Genomic DNA, 17294 nt, shown 5'->3' on the forward strand with positions numbered 1-17294 from the left:
GGAGCCGTCAGGAACTTGGCCACGGCTGCAGGAATGGCAGCTGCTGCAGCTCTCGGTCGGTGCGCGGCTCCAATGGGAGCCATCCACGAAAAACAAGGGAATTCTCACCGTCACATGCCCATCCTTGTTATTTATGTTCCTCCTCTTTATCTCTCCCCATTTGTCTTACTTTATCCTCACTTTTATCACCCATTCACCTCATCACACTCTGCTCCAACCCTCACGCACCCACCGGGCCTGCACCTACACCTGATGTCGAATTTCACAGAGCCACGTGGGAAATTAATGGGAAACGCAAGAGGAAGATACAACTAAAATATGTAGCTGTGTCCCGTTTTATTTTTCTCCTGCGTTTACTCCTCTTACTCACATGCAGGCTTGCTGGCCGTGCCAGATAAACAGCATCCAGCCTTACGACCTCAAATTCAAGTGCTGTTCACATTGAGTTTAAGTGGAGGCTTCTGAGCCAGCAGCAAACAGACTTAATCAACCTGGTTGGTGTATTTTTCTCCCGTGGCACCCCACCGGCGCAAAAACAATGTGCGGTCGCTCTCTGGAGCCCCTCTTGACCGCAGATTGTATCGGAGAAGAGTAACTTAATATATACAGATGTTTAGCGTAAGGGATGCGGCGCTCTGATTCAAACGGAGAAACCGATGAGAAAGAAGAGGGGCATCATGGGGGAGAGAAAACAAAATATGTACTGCGGCAGGGAAGAAACCGAGGATTGGAAAAAGTGACCAAGGACGGTGGAAGAAAGAAGAGAAACTTGCAGAGTTGTGAGTAAAAAAAAAAAAGGGGATGACAGAAGGGAGAAGGGGCCACTGACTGGCTCCACACAAAGATGGCTCACCCAAATATTTGTGGGAGCCTGTCTGCAGCGGGCGGGCTGTGACTCAGAGCAGCAAAAATCACTCAGTGACTGGAAACAGCTTTTTCTCTATTTCTGCAACAGCATGTCGTACAAGAGCCTGGCTCCATTACTTCAGCTGCTGCCAGGGGACGGAGAGATGGTGGAGAATGTGGGACAAATGGGCAGCGCTGATGCTTTTTATGGTAACTTATACTGTTACTTTGAAAATTAGGGTTTGAATTGATGAAGTTGCACGGGAGATTTCGTCTTTTAAAAAACTTCTCTATACTCTGCACTGCAGTGTCCATAGGCAACTGTGCGTGTACTGATTCCAGAGCAACCCAATTAGTGGAAAACAGAGGCGGAGGAGGAATCACTCTTCTGAGTCCGACCGCATGCCTTCATTAAATGTTGTTGCAGCGAACAGGTGCTGCTCAGGATCAGGCCGGGTTATGAAATCTCCGAGTCAATGAGCTGCGTCCCATTTGCGAGCTTTGCCTCTGGTTTGTTTTGCTATGGCGCTCCGTGGATCCTCCCACGCCTCTGGTTCTTGATGCCAGGAGGACTCCGGGGCCAGTACATGACCCTGTGGACATCTGCTGCCTGCTACACACATGTGGTTGGACCTGAAACAAGCTCGCAGATGGGAGAGGGGGGGGAATCCCAGGAGGCGACACGCACTGTGTCGCAGTCGACCCACTTGGGGGAACGGATCTGGGAACAGCTGACAAGACCTTTCGTCTAGATCTTGTTCATCAGCAACTTCACCATTTACAGTACAGGGTCCAAAAGGGACGCTGGTGTGCTGCAGATAGATGTTCCAGCCCTCTAGTTGAAGGTGCAGGTGATGCTTATTTTTTACTTTTTAGTCTAAAAAGGCCTAAGGAAATCCAAGAGAAGGGTTTTGAAATGTCAAGGGTTCTTACCGTGGGGTCCTTTCCTGCCATTTGGCATTCCTCTATCTTGATCGTGGACGCAGGCCAAAACACCTGGCGGGAAGAAAAAAAAAACAGCACAGCATTCAAATTAGTGACAAGTGGGGAATTGAGTCCAGGAAGCCAGTAACAGATTGAGAGAGACAAGCTGAGGTTTGATCATATCCCATTTAATCACAGGGAAAATGTGCGGGAAATGAACAAAGCAAAACAAATTGTTCAGTTTCAATAGAAGTTCCTGTGTCAGTGTTTGGAGCCAGCTACCGTCAGTGGAAAATGTGAGAGTTTTCAAACCTGCGAGAGGTGCTTGAAGGTCTGGCTCGATGAATATATCAAGCAATTTACTCCGGGAGAAATGGATGCGGTGCAGTGCTCCCTGGGGGAACCTAAATGCTCTCCCATCTGTTTATGCACTTCATGCCTGTCAATTACACTGAAGATAACTCCTTCACTGCATACAGAATCAGCTATCAGAGAGCTCGGGCATGTTTATGCCTCGTTTGAATAACCCTAAAATGGTTGTGATGGAGGCAAATGTATGGTAATTTGCACATCATTGCACAGATTAGAATAATACCAGTGCAGCAGTTTTATGGTGTGCCTAACACACTGTTCAATTTACCAAACATTGTATTTTCTCCTTGCCAGCATTGTATTAAGACAAAATGTCATCATAGATCCTGATAATAAACATCTGCTGACCTTAAGCGTGCCATGGGTGATGTTGTTAATGTCCATGGAGAGGACATTGTCTTTGCAGCCCACGTACATCCTGTCCTGGTCCTCGTCCATCTGCAGGATCCTGTAGTCCATGGCCTTCTCTGATATACTGTAGTGTTCAAAGGACTGGGAGGCCTGCAGGTCTGAGAGACACACAGATACAAATAAGCATGTTTCCACACTGAGATGAGAGAAGTTTTCTCCTACTTCTACTAAATTTAACTCAAGAGAAAAAGCTACACACAAGACCTCGTTAGGCTCTCCGAATGAAGTCTCAAGTCTCAAGAGAGATCTCAGAAGGAAACTCAATAAGACTGAATGTTAGGATTTGGATGCTGTGCTTTAATAAAGTCAGTTCACACACGCTCTTGTTGCAATTTCATATTGAGGGCAACTGAAGTTTCCCTCAATATGAATATTTAGCTGCTTTTGTTAAGTGAAAATGAAATTCTTCCACTTTCTTAGGATTAGGACTGAATTGTCACTCTCCAGTGGTTGTCGCCACACACGCCCAGTTTGTAATACTGCATATGCAAACAATCTCATCAGTGGGCCATAGGCTCAATCCTCAACAGCTCATTCGGCAATAGTGACTTAACAGACATTTATTTAAAAGGAAAACAGTCGAGATTATTACTTCAGCTTTCATCCAGTCATAAAAGAGAAGCTATGACTACGGAGTTGTTCAGGGGACATTCAGTATGAAAACAAAGTCTCTCCTACTCATTAAAAGCGCGTATTGTTCGCACACAAACAATTCTCCGACAGTTATTTTCAGCCTATTTGCTCCAGAGATAGAGAACCCTCAACCACACCATCAAAGGCCCTCCCTGTTGAAGCCAAACTCATGCATATTTATCACTTTTCCAATCTGTGCTGAGAGCAGGGGGGGGGCAACGTAGATCTACACCCTCCATTTCCTCCCCTCCGTTGACCCTCCCACAGCTCTCTTTGTACTCCATCCTCTAATCAACAAACAGGTTGCCTGCGCTTTGCCTCCATGCCTTTGGGCTAAAGTCACATTTTCATTATTGTGTGACGTACGCAATTGAGGCGGGGGCCTTTTATCTTGAAGGAAAGTGGCTTTTCTGTGGCACCCCTCACTCTGATCACGGGCTGTTGTTTGGGGCGTTCGCCTCGTAAAAGACTGAAGTGTTTAACTTAAAATAAAGACGAGTTAACCACTTCACTCCCAGGAGACTTTTTCCCACGATTCTTCACTCTCTACATCCACCGTGTTTACCTAAGTTGCCTTATACGGTTTAAGTCTTGAACTGAGAGCAGGGTATTTTTGAACATTGTATCATCCGAAGGCTAAAGCATCATGTGGCGCCTAATGAAGAACATGCACACAAGCACGACTGTTATTACCTGACTTGCCAGGAACAAAATGATATTGTGAATGCGTCCTGTAAAGCAGATGTGTGTTTAATAAAGAGAAACGATCACATCAGCCTCACGCTTCAAAGCTGAGGAGATAGCATCTCAGATAGCTTCACACAGAGAGATCTGTGCAGAGGCAATGTTTTCCTAATGCTGAAAAGGTTTAAGATGATACGCGCCTTGCTCCGCCAGAGTGCGAGCTACCAACGGTGAAAGACTCACCGGCAGCTAATTAAAAACACGCAAAGCTCAGAAAATGTATCTTCCCAATATATACGGTCTTGGAGGGGATTCAGGAAAACCTTTTAGACCACAATACTTTACCGCATATTTACACAAGGAGGTAAGTCTTAATTCAAACAGTCTTCCAGCTGATTTTTCTGGTGCCTAAAGATTGGCTAATGTCATAAAGCGTACAGATGTTTATAATGGACGGTCTGAGCAGGAGTTTTACAATCGTACATTATATAGCCTATTGCCTACAGGCTCAGTGGTTGAGTTACCTCACTGGCTAGAAGACAAAAAGAACACAGCTTTTTAAAATATGTAAGATTGGGGTGAAGAAAAAGGCAAGAGGTGAAAGAAGACGCATCTGTTATGAAGCATTCGCTCTAATAATTACAAAATAGTAGTATGGCCAAGCCTCTTTAGCTCAGCCATACTTTAGTTGGTATACGAGGAGTAAATGTTCGCCGTCTGTGGTTTACGTTAGCTAAAGCTTTAACTAGCTAACGTTAGCTCAGCTAGACGCATGCACTTTTCATTATTTTGACAAAAATATGAAGAGCATGAAACTAGAGCTAGTTTAGCTGTTTAAGCTAGATTAGTGAGTTACGTTTTTGTTGGTCAAACTATTTCCAAAGTCAATTTACTTGATGCTCAATAGTTCATTCAAATTACAACTATTATTGTATAATTATTAATATCATAAAACATCAAATACAAATTTAGGAATAGTGGCTGATAAAAATAACCAGGCTATGGGCCTTTGTACACCAAGTCTTTGACCAAAATTGTTGCAATAATTATGACCTAACGGGTTAACCACGTTTACACACCGGCTCCCAAGCTTTTGTCCATCATTGTCTTTTTTTTCAGTTTTTTTCACATCCATCAGAGGTGTTTGAACCCTCAGAGCCACCGTAAATGCAAACATCATCATCCAAAATAGCATCTGATAAGTCGATTAATGTCATTCATTGCACCCACATTATTGATTCAGTTGTGTTTCGTATTGCGAGATTTTTCGCAACAAATAGAATAGCAAAACACATTTGACTCAGTGTGCAAGGCTTTTGTGCGGAGTCATTTTTATAGGATGATGGATTAAAAAACTGTGGTTAATGCTGAACTTAAAACTGAAGCTTAGTTTATTAACTGTATTTTTAAAGGCCAAAGTTTCCTTTTTTCAAGTTTAATTCCTGCCCTCCAAAATAAAGATGACTGAACAACCCCCACTGATAATTGACTCGGTCACCATGGTTCACTCCTGTCTTTTTATCTCCACTTCTGACAGCGACCCTCCAGAACATTCCACAAGGGGAATAAATTGTCCAGAGGGGTGTGGTGAAATAACGGTTTAATATTGTGGTGACCTTTGTATTGTTTTCACAGTGGGGGGGAAATAGGAGACTTTCATTTTTTCATGAAGGTGGAAGGCCAGTGAAGCCTGGTGCTGTGATGGGACGCAGCAGGGGTGTGCCACATGGATCCAACTGAGAGACGAACCGAAACCCTCTGGAGCCCAACATACCGTTGGATCCGGTGTCTTCTCAGTGCTCTGCTTTCACTCTCATACAAACATACGAGTCATGCCTGCACTGCTGCAGCATTGAAGACCAACATCAAAAGTTCATATTGCCAGATGGTGCACCTGCTCCATCAGGGAGAGGGTGGGTTGCTCTCAACAATCGTCAAGGTTTTTCAGCGTCATTAAATATTTGCACGGGGACCATGTGTTTACAGAACCAATGCCAGCTCATAACCTTCATATGAGGTCTTTGACCGAAACTGCTACTAGTTAAATTCACTCCATCTGTGGCATCTTATCAAGTTTTTTGGCGCCACCACCACCTCACATTTATGCTTCATGATTGAAAAACAACAACAGAAAACAAGAGTTGGAAGCACATTGATTTTTGATTTTGCGTCAGCGATGAAGAAATTCTCTGGACCACATGCAGTTAGTTAGTCTGGAGTTTATACACATTCCTCATTGTTAAGATCACACAACTTCCCCTGACGGAGGAGTGTCACAAGTGTTTATGGACATCGTTACTCAGCCAAGCAGCATGTTGTGGACAGTGTTGTTTTGTGGTTTCGAGGATGCTGAAGGACAGACCAATAGTTAACAGAATAACGTCCACCATTACGAAAGGAACAATTATCTGCAGGGTTGACATTTAGCGTAAAGATACAAAGGAGGGGATCGCACACTTGATAGTAGGATTAGGAATAGCTGAGGTAATGACAGTGATGAAATGTCTGTTGTTTTGTCTTTCTTGCTGCTGTCGTCATTGCGGGTGGAGAGAGAAAGAAACTGAAAAGAGAGAGAGAGAGGAAGCAAGGGTGGAGCATTGACAGTTGGTGGGTTTTCTATTATGTATGTGGGCAGGTGGGCCTTACAGCTCCCTGCGGACCTCACAACAGTCCCCAGTGTCCTGCCTTTGACTTTGAGCTTTGACCCATACTGCCCCAGTGGTCAGATGGCAGACTGATGGTGATACAATGCACCCTAATCCCTGCGATGGACAGTGGGGTTAGCTGAAAAGGGCAAGGTGGCGGCTGGAGAGCTGAGATTCCCTCTCTTTGATGTGTTTTTTTGTGTGTGAAGTGGTCAAGCGGAAGCAGCACAAAAGCCTTTTGTTGGGCAGGGAAACGACAGCGGTCATTCAATATTAAACAGCAGGTTGCTTTCTGTGATGCAGACGAGATCCTATTAGCTGAAAACGTTCCTCTTCACATGTTGGAGGATGGGCTGTAATGCAAATGTAGAAAAAAATCAACGTTTCCTGAAACGATTTGATGATTAATTGGTATACGATTTTAATATTGCAAGCTTTCTTTAAAAACAGAAAACCCTATTGACAACATCAGGTTTATTTTATTAGACTTTTCCTTATGGGGTACAAAATAAATCATAAAAATGTTCACAGAATAAACTGGACTTTTTGTGTAAAATTGGTGGACTGCCCATTTAACTCAAGCAGAAAATGTCACAATAGTCCCCATTTTCAGCTTCGCAAATTAATTTACAATCATATGAATCAAAGAAAATCAGCAAATCCTTGGAGAGCGTCACAACAAGGTCCATTAGTGGCTGTTCTGGAGCTTTCAATTGATTCACCCGACCTTCCTCAGTAGATGGAGTTTGCCCAGTTCTAAGGGAATTGTAGACGGCTTAAACATTTAGATTTGTCAATATTGTTGGGTTCTGGACTGTTGGTTGGACAAAAACAACTGAAATGGTAATTTAATCAATACTGAAATCGATCAATGGTTGCAGCCCGAGGTCAGATCTGCAAAGATGTTATGACAGGTGATGAATGCACACTCATCTTGAAACATGTATGCCATGTCAATTGATCCCCGACTGACATCCTTTTTGGAGTTTCAAAATGAAATGCGGTCACTACAGCCTTGAAGAAAAGATATCTGAAGAAACTACAAGCTGTGATCATGTCGGTGGGTAATTCAGTCTTCTGTAAACCGTAGAGGAATCGATTGTTAATGGGCACAGACTCCAGGGTAATAACCCAGATACTCACAGATAAAATAACAACATCATGCTCTTTCATGTGATTGTGGTGAAAAGAATAAATAGAAAGAAATGTGGGCAAAAGAAAGGGACCTGTTTTTGTGTCCCCTATTTGTCTGCCAGCAATTAAAGGAGATTGCAGTGCTCACTTTGCTCTGTTGTGAAGATATAGCCGAGAGACAACCACCCCATAGGGAAGCTCCCTTCAGGTTTTCAACCCATAAGACTTTCTGACAGACTTGGCTTTTTCGATCACGCAAACAATCTTTGAGGCCAAGTTCTACAGCAATGCCTCCAGCAGTAAACAACGCTTCCATGGTTCTGGTTCATGTCCATACAAGGAGTGGTTTGTTGTAACGCTGCGTCGTAAAAATTAGAGATTCACTGTCACTGGAAAGTATGTGGGATCTTTATGAGAGAGGACACTGTATAGTTTTGGACCGCCCAGGACTGAGGTTTTGGGAGTTGGTGCCTGACTGACTGAGCTGGTGTCACTTCGGCAGCCTTAGGCTCTTCTGCCAAGTTGATGGGAGATAAGAAGAGGTGGAAGAACACGAGAGGAAACAGTGTCGCATTGTGGTTCATTTTGTAGGAAACTGAATAAAATGGGGCAACAATATGGTATTATTTTGTCAGAACATCCGCTTAGCCCTTGTGAAGCAGGGATGAGCAGCGTTAAACAAATTGACTGGTTGTCTGGAGTGTTGGGTTTTTTGATTAACACCAGTGTCTGAACACAAGCCAAAAGGTCCCTGCACCTAATTAACACTTCAGGGTTGGACAGTGGACCAATTACAAACCAACCTTGGTGTCTCCCCAGGCAAATGCAGCCCTCATCCATTGGCTTTGTACCTGAAAGGCTGGCATGAATAAATTTAACTCCATGCTAATGGTGCTTTGCTTTCCATTCAGTTCAAGGAGAACCAGCACTGTGGTTGTCAGGGGCAGCCGGTGGGAGGACCCCCATCACCCGTCTTGATAAATATTGAAGCAGGGGCTTATACCGCCCCCTTGCAATTCATCTCTCCTCACAAGATGGGACTGGGTTTCATCACGGAGGCCTGACTTCAAACCTGGTGCCAAATACCATTGCTCTTTGTCCCGGACAATACTAAGAGCTCTTCTGGTTCAGTTCTGGATGGCTGCACTTACCTAACGCAGTGCTGACCCACTCACACATACTGCACCAGTAAAAGGTTTTATCCTGGCAACTGACAGGCCCCTCCAGTATAAGTAATGGCTGTTACCCGAACGAGACGGCCATCCATTCTCCTTGGGGACCAGCCTGATGGTATACAGTAATGACTGGTGGTGTATACATATAGCAGAGGGGACCTTAAGGTGTCTTTCCAGTGCGTGGAGACCACCCAGGGCGTCTGGCTGTCGTCCGATTGTCTGTCCAACAGACATATTCCACATTCTCAGGCAGGCTGTGCTCAGCACTCTAAATGCAAACAGCATGCACTAACTTACTGTACTGCAACTACTTGTTGTGGACAGAAGCCAGCGTTGGCTTTATATCTACTACGTCTCATTAATTTTCCAATTGTTGTCTGTCGCCAATTATCTATATCCAGACATTTTAATGGGAATCATATGGCTGGACAGAATGCCTGAGCTCTTATGTATGCCTTCTCTCACATTGGCTTCCCAAAGCAGATGCCGCATCTAAATATGACATGAGAGCCAGGAGTGTATTTTCTCCCTTGGCTAAGTGTGCGTGCGTTTGTGCGGAGTGATGTTATCCAGCACCAATGTCAACTGCTGGTTTCATTGCACGGCTGACCTGCTGAGGTGTTGGCTAATATTCCCTGTAGGAGCCGAAACTTGAGATGAAAACCTGTCCATCACGCTGCCCCGCCAGCCAGCTAGTTTGCGCTCCCAATGCTCCAATTAGCACCTGGCCTTCCCTTCACATGTCACCGGCGACCTCTCCTTCGCACAGTACCACCAGCCGCCTCGCCTCATGGCCGTGACCTCTCACCTGCCTCTGGTTTCTGCTCACCTCCAGCAGACAGTAAATCTCCGTGATTTTACAGTCAGGGAGGCTCTTGCAAAGACTCTCAGAGCAAGGGGGAGGCTTCCAGGAGATACGGGTGAGAGGATTCTCAGATTTGATGTGTTTACTAGTCATGGAGGACAGCCAGAGGCAAATGGAAAAAAAAAGCTTGACCAGGTGGGACACCTCTCTGCCATCTTGAAGGGTAAAACTGTGTCCTGTTGAAAAAGTTATATTTCCTCAGAGACATGATGTCGCTGAGGTCCAGAGGTTGTTTTTGTGGTGTTGAGTGAAGGTAAAGGTTTGCTGTAAGGGCAACAGTGACAAATGCACCTGTTAAAGCTTTATCAGTTGGCTGTAGACTCCAAGAAAAAAGGAAAAGGAATCCATCTTAAGCCTATTTTAATATTTTTTACATCTAAAACGTTAAGCACTGCACAGCCGATAGAAAAAGCTTCAATAAGTTATTGAACAATTTAATAACATAAGCTTAAAAAAATACACTAGACAACAAAAGAAGAACACACATGCATAAATAGTTTCATGACAATAGGTCATTGATTTGTGATAATGCCAGCCTACGACTCAAGCATTTTCCAGTTGACCCCGGCTATCCTTGAAGAGACACCGTCTTTGTTGGCAGTGATGGCCATTGATTACCTTTCAACATGTTTCGGAGGGGGAATAATAAAACATTCAACGGGGCTAGCAAGGTCAGACGCAGGAATGGCTAAACAGAGAGAGACGGCCAGAGAAAGGACTGACAGGCTCACAGAGGAGCTGTCAAACATCTCACACGCCGTCAGCCCCGAGGCGGTGTAAGCTGGATCTCAACGCACTCCCTTACCCCCCTGCAGAAAATGTCCATGCTGCAAGACATGATTCGGGGGGGGACGTTAATACAGAGGCGAAGAAATAGCTCCCTTCATGCCATGTAAACACAAGTATTCAGGCTCGGAGGACACGCACACATGAGCCGCTAACCTATAGCTATTTGTAGCATGCCTCTGTTACCGACAGATTGGACAGGCCTATGCTTTGCCCCGCCAGACATTCACTATAATCACAGAGCATCGCTGATTTCCCTTCACAGGCTTTATTATGTTCACCACAGGGAAGTGGAGATGCTAATGTGCAGGTCTAATGTGAAACAGAGACAGGAAGCTGTCCTACATTAGCAAAGGATGAACCTTTAGGCACAGACATACACATCCCGGCCTGCTTCTGGCTACTTGTCAGCATTGATCTTTGACATTTTGACCTTTTGTTGACCCCAAGAGACGACACATGCAGTCATCCTGCCAAATCTGGTGTCTGCGTCGCTGGATGAGCACGATGTTCATTTAACTGGCCGGTGAAGGAATTTCCATAATATCCTTAAAATAGTGAGATGATTTATCATAAGCATATCATGGGATTATTTGAAGTGGGGTTGCATGAGGTACTTATCCATAGTTGAATGAGTCCTAAAACCAGAAAATGAGTCAGCAGTTTTACACTTACGGTTCCCTCGTTTTAAAGTCAATGTTTTTTGTTAGATGCCTGAATTAAGGGTTGTGTTTAACTCGAATTTAAGAGACTTTACTTCTTGTTCTACCGAATTTTGCTACAATGAGACTACTGAACGTCATCCTGCCAAACAGAGTTTAGCGGTGGTGACAAGAAGTTACGTGACCACGGTGTTGTTTCTTTATCGTCTAACTTTTTACTTCTGCTGATTGTATTTACGCTTAAAAAAAAACCAAGTTGGTGCTAATTTGTGAAGATTATCTTGCTGATCAATAAATCTCATAAACTTGTGTTTTCTTCAAAATTTATTTTCTGCAATAGCCAGTGCGAAGAACATTCGGGTTGGCCTACCAAAATACGTCCTCCCTACAGCACTCTATACTACTTGCAGTAGATGGCGGTCGGCACGCCACCAGTTTGGATGGGAGCAGCAACAAAACTTACTTTAGCTCACCAAAAAAAAAAAAAAGTCAATATCAGGAAGTGTACGCTATATATAGAACATTTTCACCACTATATCTTGCTGTCAGACAGCACTTTCCAAAGGGGAACTGAACTGAAATGGAAACTCTCATCAAAGCCAGAAGACTCCATTAACAAAACCAGTATAAATAAGTTTCCCTTTCAGTTCTCCATCGGCAAGTATTCTAAATATAGCATACACTTAAACTTTCTTTTAGGTGTCTAAAATGCGTTTTACTGCTGCCCCAGTCCGCAGGAGTGTATTTGCTTTAGTCCTGTGCTGGTACTTTATTCTGCTTTTTGAAGCTGGGGGCCTGTTGCCCGCTATACTGCTCGAAATACACCGACTATGGTTAAGCACATCAAACAACCCCACTTATAACAATCTGAGCTATCCCTTTACACCTCAGGCAAAAGAAGTCCCTGAGCCTCAAATTATACTTCCTTCAACTCATATTGGATTTAAATCTGACATATTAGCCTTCTTTACAAGAGGTTACTGTAATGCAGGCTCAGAGCGCTCAGGCTGATCTTCTCTCGAATGGATTCAGAAACCACAGTACTGTTCAGACTGATGAAAGCCTCAAAATAGTCCTTGGGCTTCGAGTATTTAAGGTATCCACTTCGCTACATATCCTTTCATAACTTGCAAAGCTGGGAAACCACACAGTTTTTAAACAATGATTCAGCAGAAAGTTTTGCCACAGAAATCCAATAAAGTCTAAGGAATGCACATCCAGGCACTTACCACCGACAGACATACACTCTTTCTCCAACGGAGCCACGCACACTCGCCCCTGCGAACCCTCACCACCAAGTAAACATCCTCCACAGACCGACATCCACATACAGTGCGTGAGCCGACTCATTGTATGAATAATGGGGGGGACGAGAGGAGGTGGTAATGAGGCATGATAAAAGCGAGGAGAAATCTGTGGAGGCAGCGGGATCTGGTGTGTCTGATGCCTGGTTCCTGATCTCCAAACCTGGTTCTGTTCAGGCTGTGACTGAAGCCCATGTGGCTCGTACCGGTGTGAGGGAGCGCTCATTAACCTTCAGACATCATCTTAATCAATCTGCCCTACGTCTCAGCCGGGCTCTCTGCCAAACATGTGTGCAAAATCTACATTATCCACACGAAAGCATGCGCAGCCCTGTTCACTTTCAAATAAACACCTTTCACGGGTTCTTATAGTTAACACTGTATTGAATACCGGAGTTTTGCCAGAACAGAGCGAGACCGCTGATGAGGTTAATAAATGATCCTGATCCTATAGAATCAGACCACTACACAAGCTGCCAACTAGAGGGGGAAATGAGGCCGAATTTTTCATCCCACCATTCCTGGAATGGCATTTTGGCAACAGCAGGGCCAACCTCTGATACAGTAGCAGAACCAATAAGCAACATATCAAACCTGCTGTGTTTCTATAAACTCTTCTTACAGTTCACAGATAATGAAAAGAACAACTTCTTAAACGGTACATTAATAACTTCCCTACTTTGAAAAGTATACGATTTGAAGTCACGAGCGGAAACTGTCACAGTCCTTGACTCCCTAACTGACGCTATAGGTACCGAAATCCTCATAGTTTGAAGCGTATAGGGAAACTGACTAAGTGTTGGTGCTTGACAAGTTGGGAGAGGAAACGTGTTGACACAACTCATGATCAGTGTTATTTAGCGAGACCATTTTGATCATTAGTGCCAATACGATGCCAGCGGTACCGATACAAAACAATACAAAGCAACCAAAATAAACATTGAGAGGACAGGAGATATTTAAAGCAAATGTAGAGGAGTAATCACTGTATCTTTAATCACACTGGGTATCCCTAAATAGGTCTTCTGTATGGAAGGGGGCCTGTGTTTATTATCTGAGGCACGGAAGAGAATAGCTCCACTTGAGGGTTTATTATTTGGGTTAGCTGCATTTTTCCCTATTTATTATGCGGTTTTAATTGTGGTCTGGCTGTGTTTGCCTGAGGAACACACAAGTAAGCAGGCTGAGGGAGAGAGGAATGTCAGAGACAGCAACTTCTCCGCAGGACCCGAGTCAACGCTGGGAGTCCCGTGAACTGGCCTCACCCCTGGATTGGATTTCAGCGGTGACACGAGGAGGAAAAAGGGGGAAGACATCCAATCGTCCATATCTCTGTACAACCTGAACACCTCACTCACTGGTTTATTTTCCTGATTCAGTTTGTTCCAGCTTACAATCATTAACAGATCTTGACATCTGGGAGCAGAAGAATCCAGACTAACCTTTTGGCCACCAATCAGGTGCCAAACCACCTGCGCCTTCTTCCCCTCCGAGACACCTCTCCTCTGGTCTTCTTCTACGACTCTTCATTTAGCTGTCTGGCTGCTTTGGATGGAGCCCAAACTCCCTAAATTTCTCCCCTCTGTGAGGGTTTCCAGTGTTTATGTGAGAAAGGAACCTCCAACTTCAGCCATAAGAGTCTCCCTACATCTGGTGCTTACCCCTGCAGCTGAGAGGGAGTTATGAACCTCATCCAAAATGATTTCTTGTAAAAAAACAAAAGGTGCATCTACTCTTTGGACTCTGTTGTTTTAAGCTCAGGTGCTAAATCAAAGCTGGAATGTAAATTCACGCCTAAGGTTGGCTGCCTAGCTTTGAACAAACGTCCTCCTTAATATATCCCAGGGTAAGTTAGCACAGGGAATGCACACAGATAAACATTAAAAATAAAGTCCAGAGCCTCTTAAAGAATTAGTGCAATGCAAAGTCAAAACTCTCCATTTATGGTCCTCCTTGCGACGAACACAACTAAAGTGACAACACAAATCACATCTAATCCGCACACTGAGAGGGAATCGAGCGCTGCAGGATTCCAGGGATTGGCTCATGTCACCTCTGACATTTTAAGCCGGCTATTTGGAAACACTGGAGGTTTGAGGGGCGAATGAATAATGTTACTTGAGTGGTCAAAAGATAGTGATTGTGACGTTTCCCCCCCCCCCCGTATTCCGTTTTTTTTTTTTTTAACCTGACTGCCATATTTAACTCAGAAAATACGCAGAGCAGTAATAGACTGAAAGCTGGTTCAGATATTTGGAATGGAACAACAATAAGTGAAACCAGAAAGCACGAAAGGAAAGAAAGACAGAGAAGGAATGAGAGTGAAAGATGTGAGGAAAGAATGAGACCAAATTGGGAAAAGACGTGGCACAAGTGAGGCAAATTTATCCTGAGAGAGAGAGAAAGAAAACAAAACACCTGCTTTGGCCTCACACTGTACGGCTGTATTAACTCAGCCCGAGTGTAGAGACCGTGCTGACGGACAGCCTCAGCTGCTCTGTGCTGCCTAATCCACAGCGAGAGGTAGTGAAAGGTGATCAAACATCTCCTTCAGCCCCTGCACAGTATCAAGCCACCGCGGAAAGGTTACTGCGCCGCTCATAGCTCGGGGGCCGTGAGTGAGTGAGTCAGCTCATCTGCACTCACTCACGCGAGCATACACACACACACACACACACACACACACACAAAGCTGAACTAGCCTCTCATTTCAAGGGAGCATCAAAAATTCATACAATAATCTATGTCAAGGAAATTAAATAAAACAAAATAGAGGCAGCAGCAATGCCCACAAGGCTGCAGCATGGAGGAGAGTGATTAAAGTTCAAGAGATTCATGGTACGTCTGACGAGCAGTGCCGCCTCCTGCAGAGGTCTGACACACAGCAGGTCAATGGATGGACAGGGATTGTCCACAAATGGAGCTTCAAGGCCGGAAGTGTGCGATTGAAACATTATCAAAGATGAATATGATCCAAAACAACAGCGTAGTTGCATGAGATCTGCACAGTCTAGTTAAGCTGTATGCTACAGCGCAACCTCATTACGTCTGCATGCCAATAAAGCATATTGAATTGAAACACAAGTTCCAAGGTTTAATTTCGGGAGGGGGGGGGGGGGGGGCATGCTTGTTATTTCTACTTACCTTCAAAGGAGAGGAAGACTCTTGGCAGCGGCTGTGGGAGGCTGGAGACCCCCGTGGAGACGAGAGAGAGAGCCAGGAGCGCCAAAGCTAACAGCAGAGGTGGCCTGGCCGACCCCTCCGGCCTGCCCATGGCTGCAGGAACCCCGACCACTCGCCACTGCCTGTTGGTGTTTGAAAAAGAAGAAGATTTTGAGTTTTTCTTTATATTTGGAAGCTTAAGAGATTTTTACCGTTTTGTTCTATGACATAAAATACTTCAGTAACTACCCCTCTGGTGAATTTTGAAGCTTTTATATGTTGCTGACAGGAAGTTGGTGACAAGTGGGTAGATTAGACGACTAAACGTCATCACTGGAACAGCAGTCTGCCTTTAGCTTGGTGGTGATAACATGAAGCAATGCGCCCGTGTTATAGCTTGTTCATTTTACACCAAAAAAAACATATCACATTAAAATCTCAATGGTTTTTGATGCAAATCACCAAATCAATGCTTGCCGGGATGCAGTGGTTTCAAAACAACACAATGTCTCTGATGTCTTTACATATTTAAATACAATACTATCCGTTGCTCTGAGGATAATACATTTAGAAAGAGAACAGAAATAACACACAGAATACGCACTTGTGATATTTACAGTTAAATCATCAGTCTGACAGGTCCGGAAATGCTGACTTATAAAGTGAAGCGCAGAACAAACTACGATGAATGAAGACATGAGTGAGAGCACAACATGTCAGTTAAATCCCATCGCTTACTGTATCCTTGCAGATGTACATCTCTTAAATATGGATGAGTTAAATCTGCACAAAAGAGCTGCTGGGGAAACGCTCCCCTTAGCCTCGTCTTGTTCCCTTTTCATAACGGGACAAGAGCAGCTCAATTATTGATAGAGGCAGGCACTGTACTGGCTGCGGGACACAAACTCCTGCAATGCAAAACTCTGCTGCTGTGAGAAAGACTTGGCCGTTTTAACCACCAAAACTGGATGTTACACTATACCTGTGTGCTCAAAACACATTGCACTCGATAAAGAGAATGTCCATCTTACATGCAGAAAAGAAAACACAAGTGGGTGGATCTCTGCTCTCATGGCTTATAGATGAATGCAATGAAAAATTGATAGCTGGTAGATGCATGATTGCTATGAAAATTTTAGCTTGGGGGTGTAGTGAACAAATAGGTTGAAATATGTGCGGTGGAATGAAGCGTGACTGATACGAAGTCGAGGTGGAGTTCCACCGCACAGGTGCATAAGGACAACAGATGCAAAGCTGCAGAGGAATGAGATCTCTTTGGCTGCACTGGAGAGAAATAAAACAGCGTGGGGGCTCACAGTCAGCCCCGGTCGCTGTGCTGCAGCCTCTCTCCTGCTGCATCACCCACCCACTCCCTCCCTCCCTCCCTCCCCCAGAGCCTGCCCTAGCTCGGGCGTCTCCCACAACTTCAGCCTGCAGGCGGACGGCTCTGACCCTTGTCCTTCTGTCACTCTTATAAAGCTTGGTTCACCCAAATTATAAAAAAACATATACAGTGTTTATCTCTTACCTGTAGAGGTACGTAGCCATGCAAACAGTTTTGGTTTGACTTGGCCAGTCTGAAATGTCTGCCTCAATCTCAATACAATGTAGGGAAATGGAGTTGGCAGTGTGTGAGTAAAAGTCTCATTAAGAAAACAACAAGTCAACTGCAAGACTTTCAAGTCTCTGAA

At 44.4% G+C, this 17294-nt stretch overlaps 1 protein-coding gene across 1 annotated transcript in view; it reads right to left on the reverse strand.

The window, feature by feature from the left end:
- sema3c (sema domain, immunoglobulin domain (Ig), short basic domain, secreted, (semaphorin) 3C) overlaps positions 1-15715 on the reverse strand; it is a 29640-nt gene extending 13925 nt beyond the window's left edge. The window contains exons 1-3 of the mRNA XM_076111587.1: positions 15586-15715; positions 2491-2651; positions 1780-1842 (exon numbers count right to left, since the gene is read on the reverse strand). Coding sequence (XP_075967702.1) covers positions 1780-1842; positions 2491-2651; positions 15586-15715 — 354 coding nt within the window. The remainder of the gene's footprint in view (positions 1-1779; positions 1843-2490; positions 2652-15585) is intronic.
- Between the last annotated feature and the right edge of the window lie 1579 nt (positions 15716-17294).

This window comes from Anarhichas minor, unplaced genomic scaffold (assembly GCF_050575085.1).
Source record: "Anarhichas minor isolate MPS153535 unplaced genomic scaffold, ASM5057508v1 ptg000045l, whole genome shotgun sequence".
Classification (NCBI taxonomy): domain Eukaryota; kingdom Metazoa; phylum Chordata; class Actinopteri; order Perciformes; family Anarhichadidae; genus Anarhichas; species Anarhichas minor.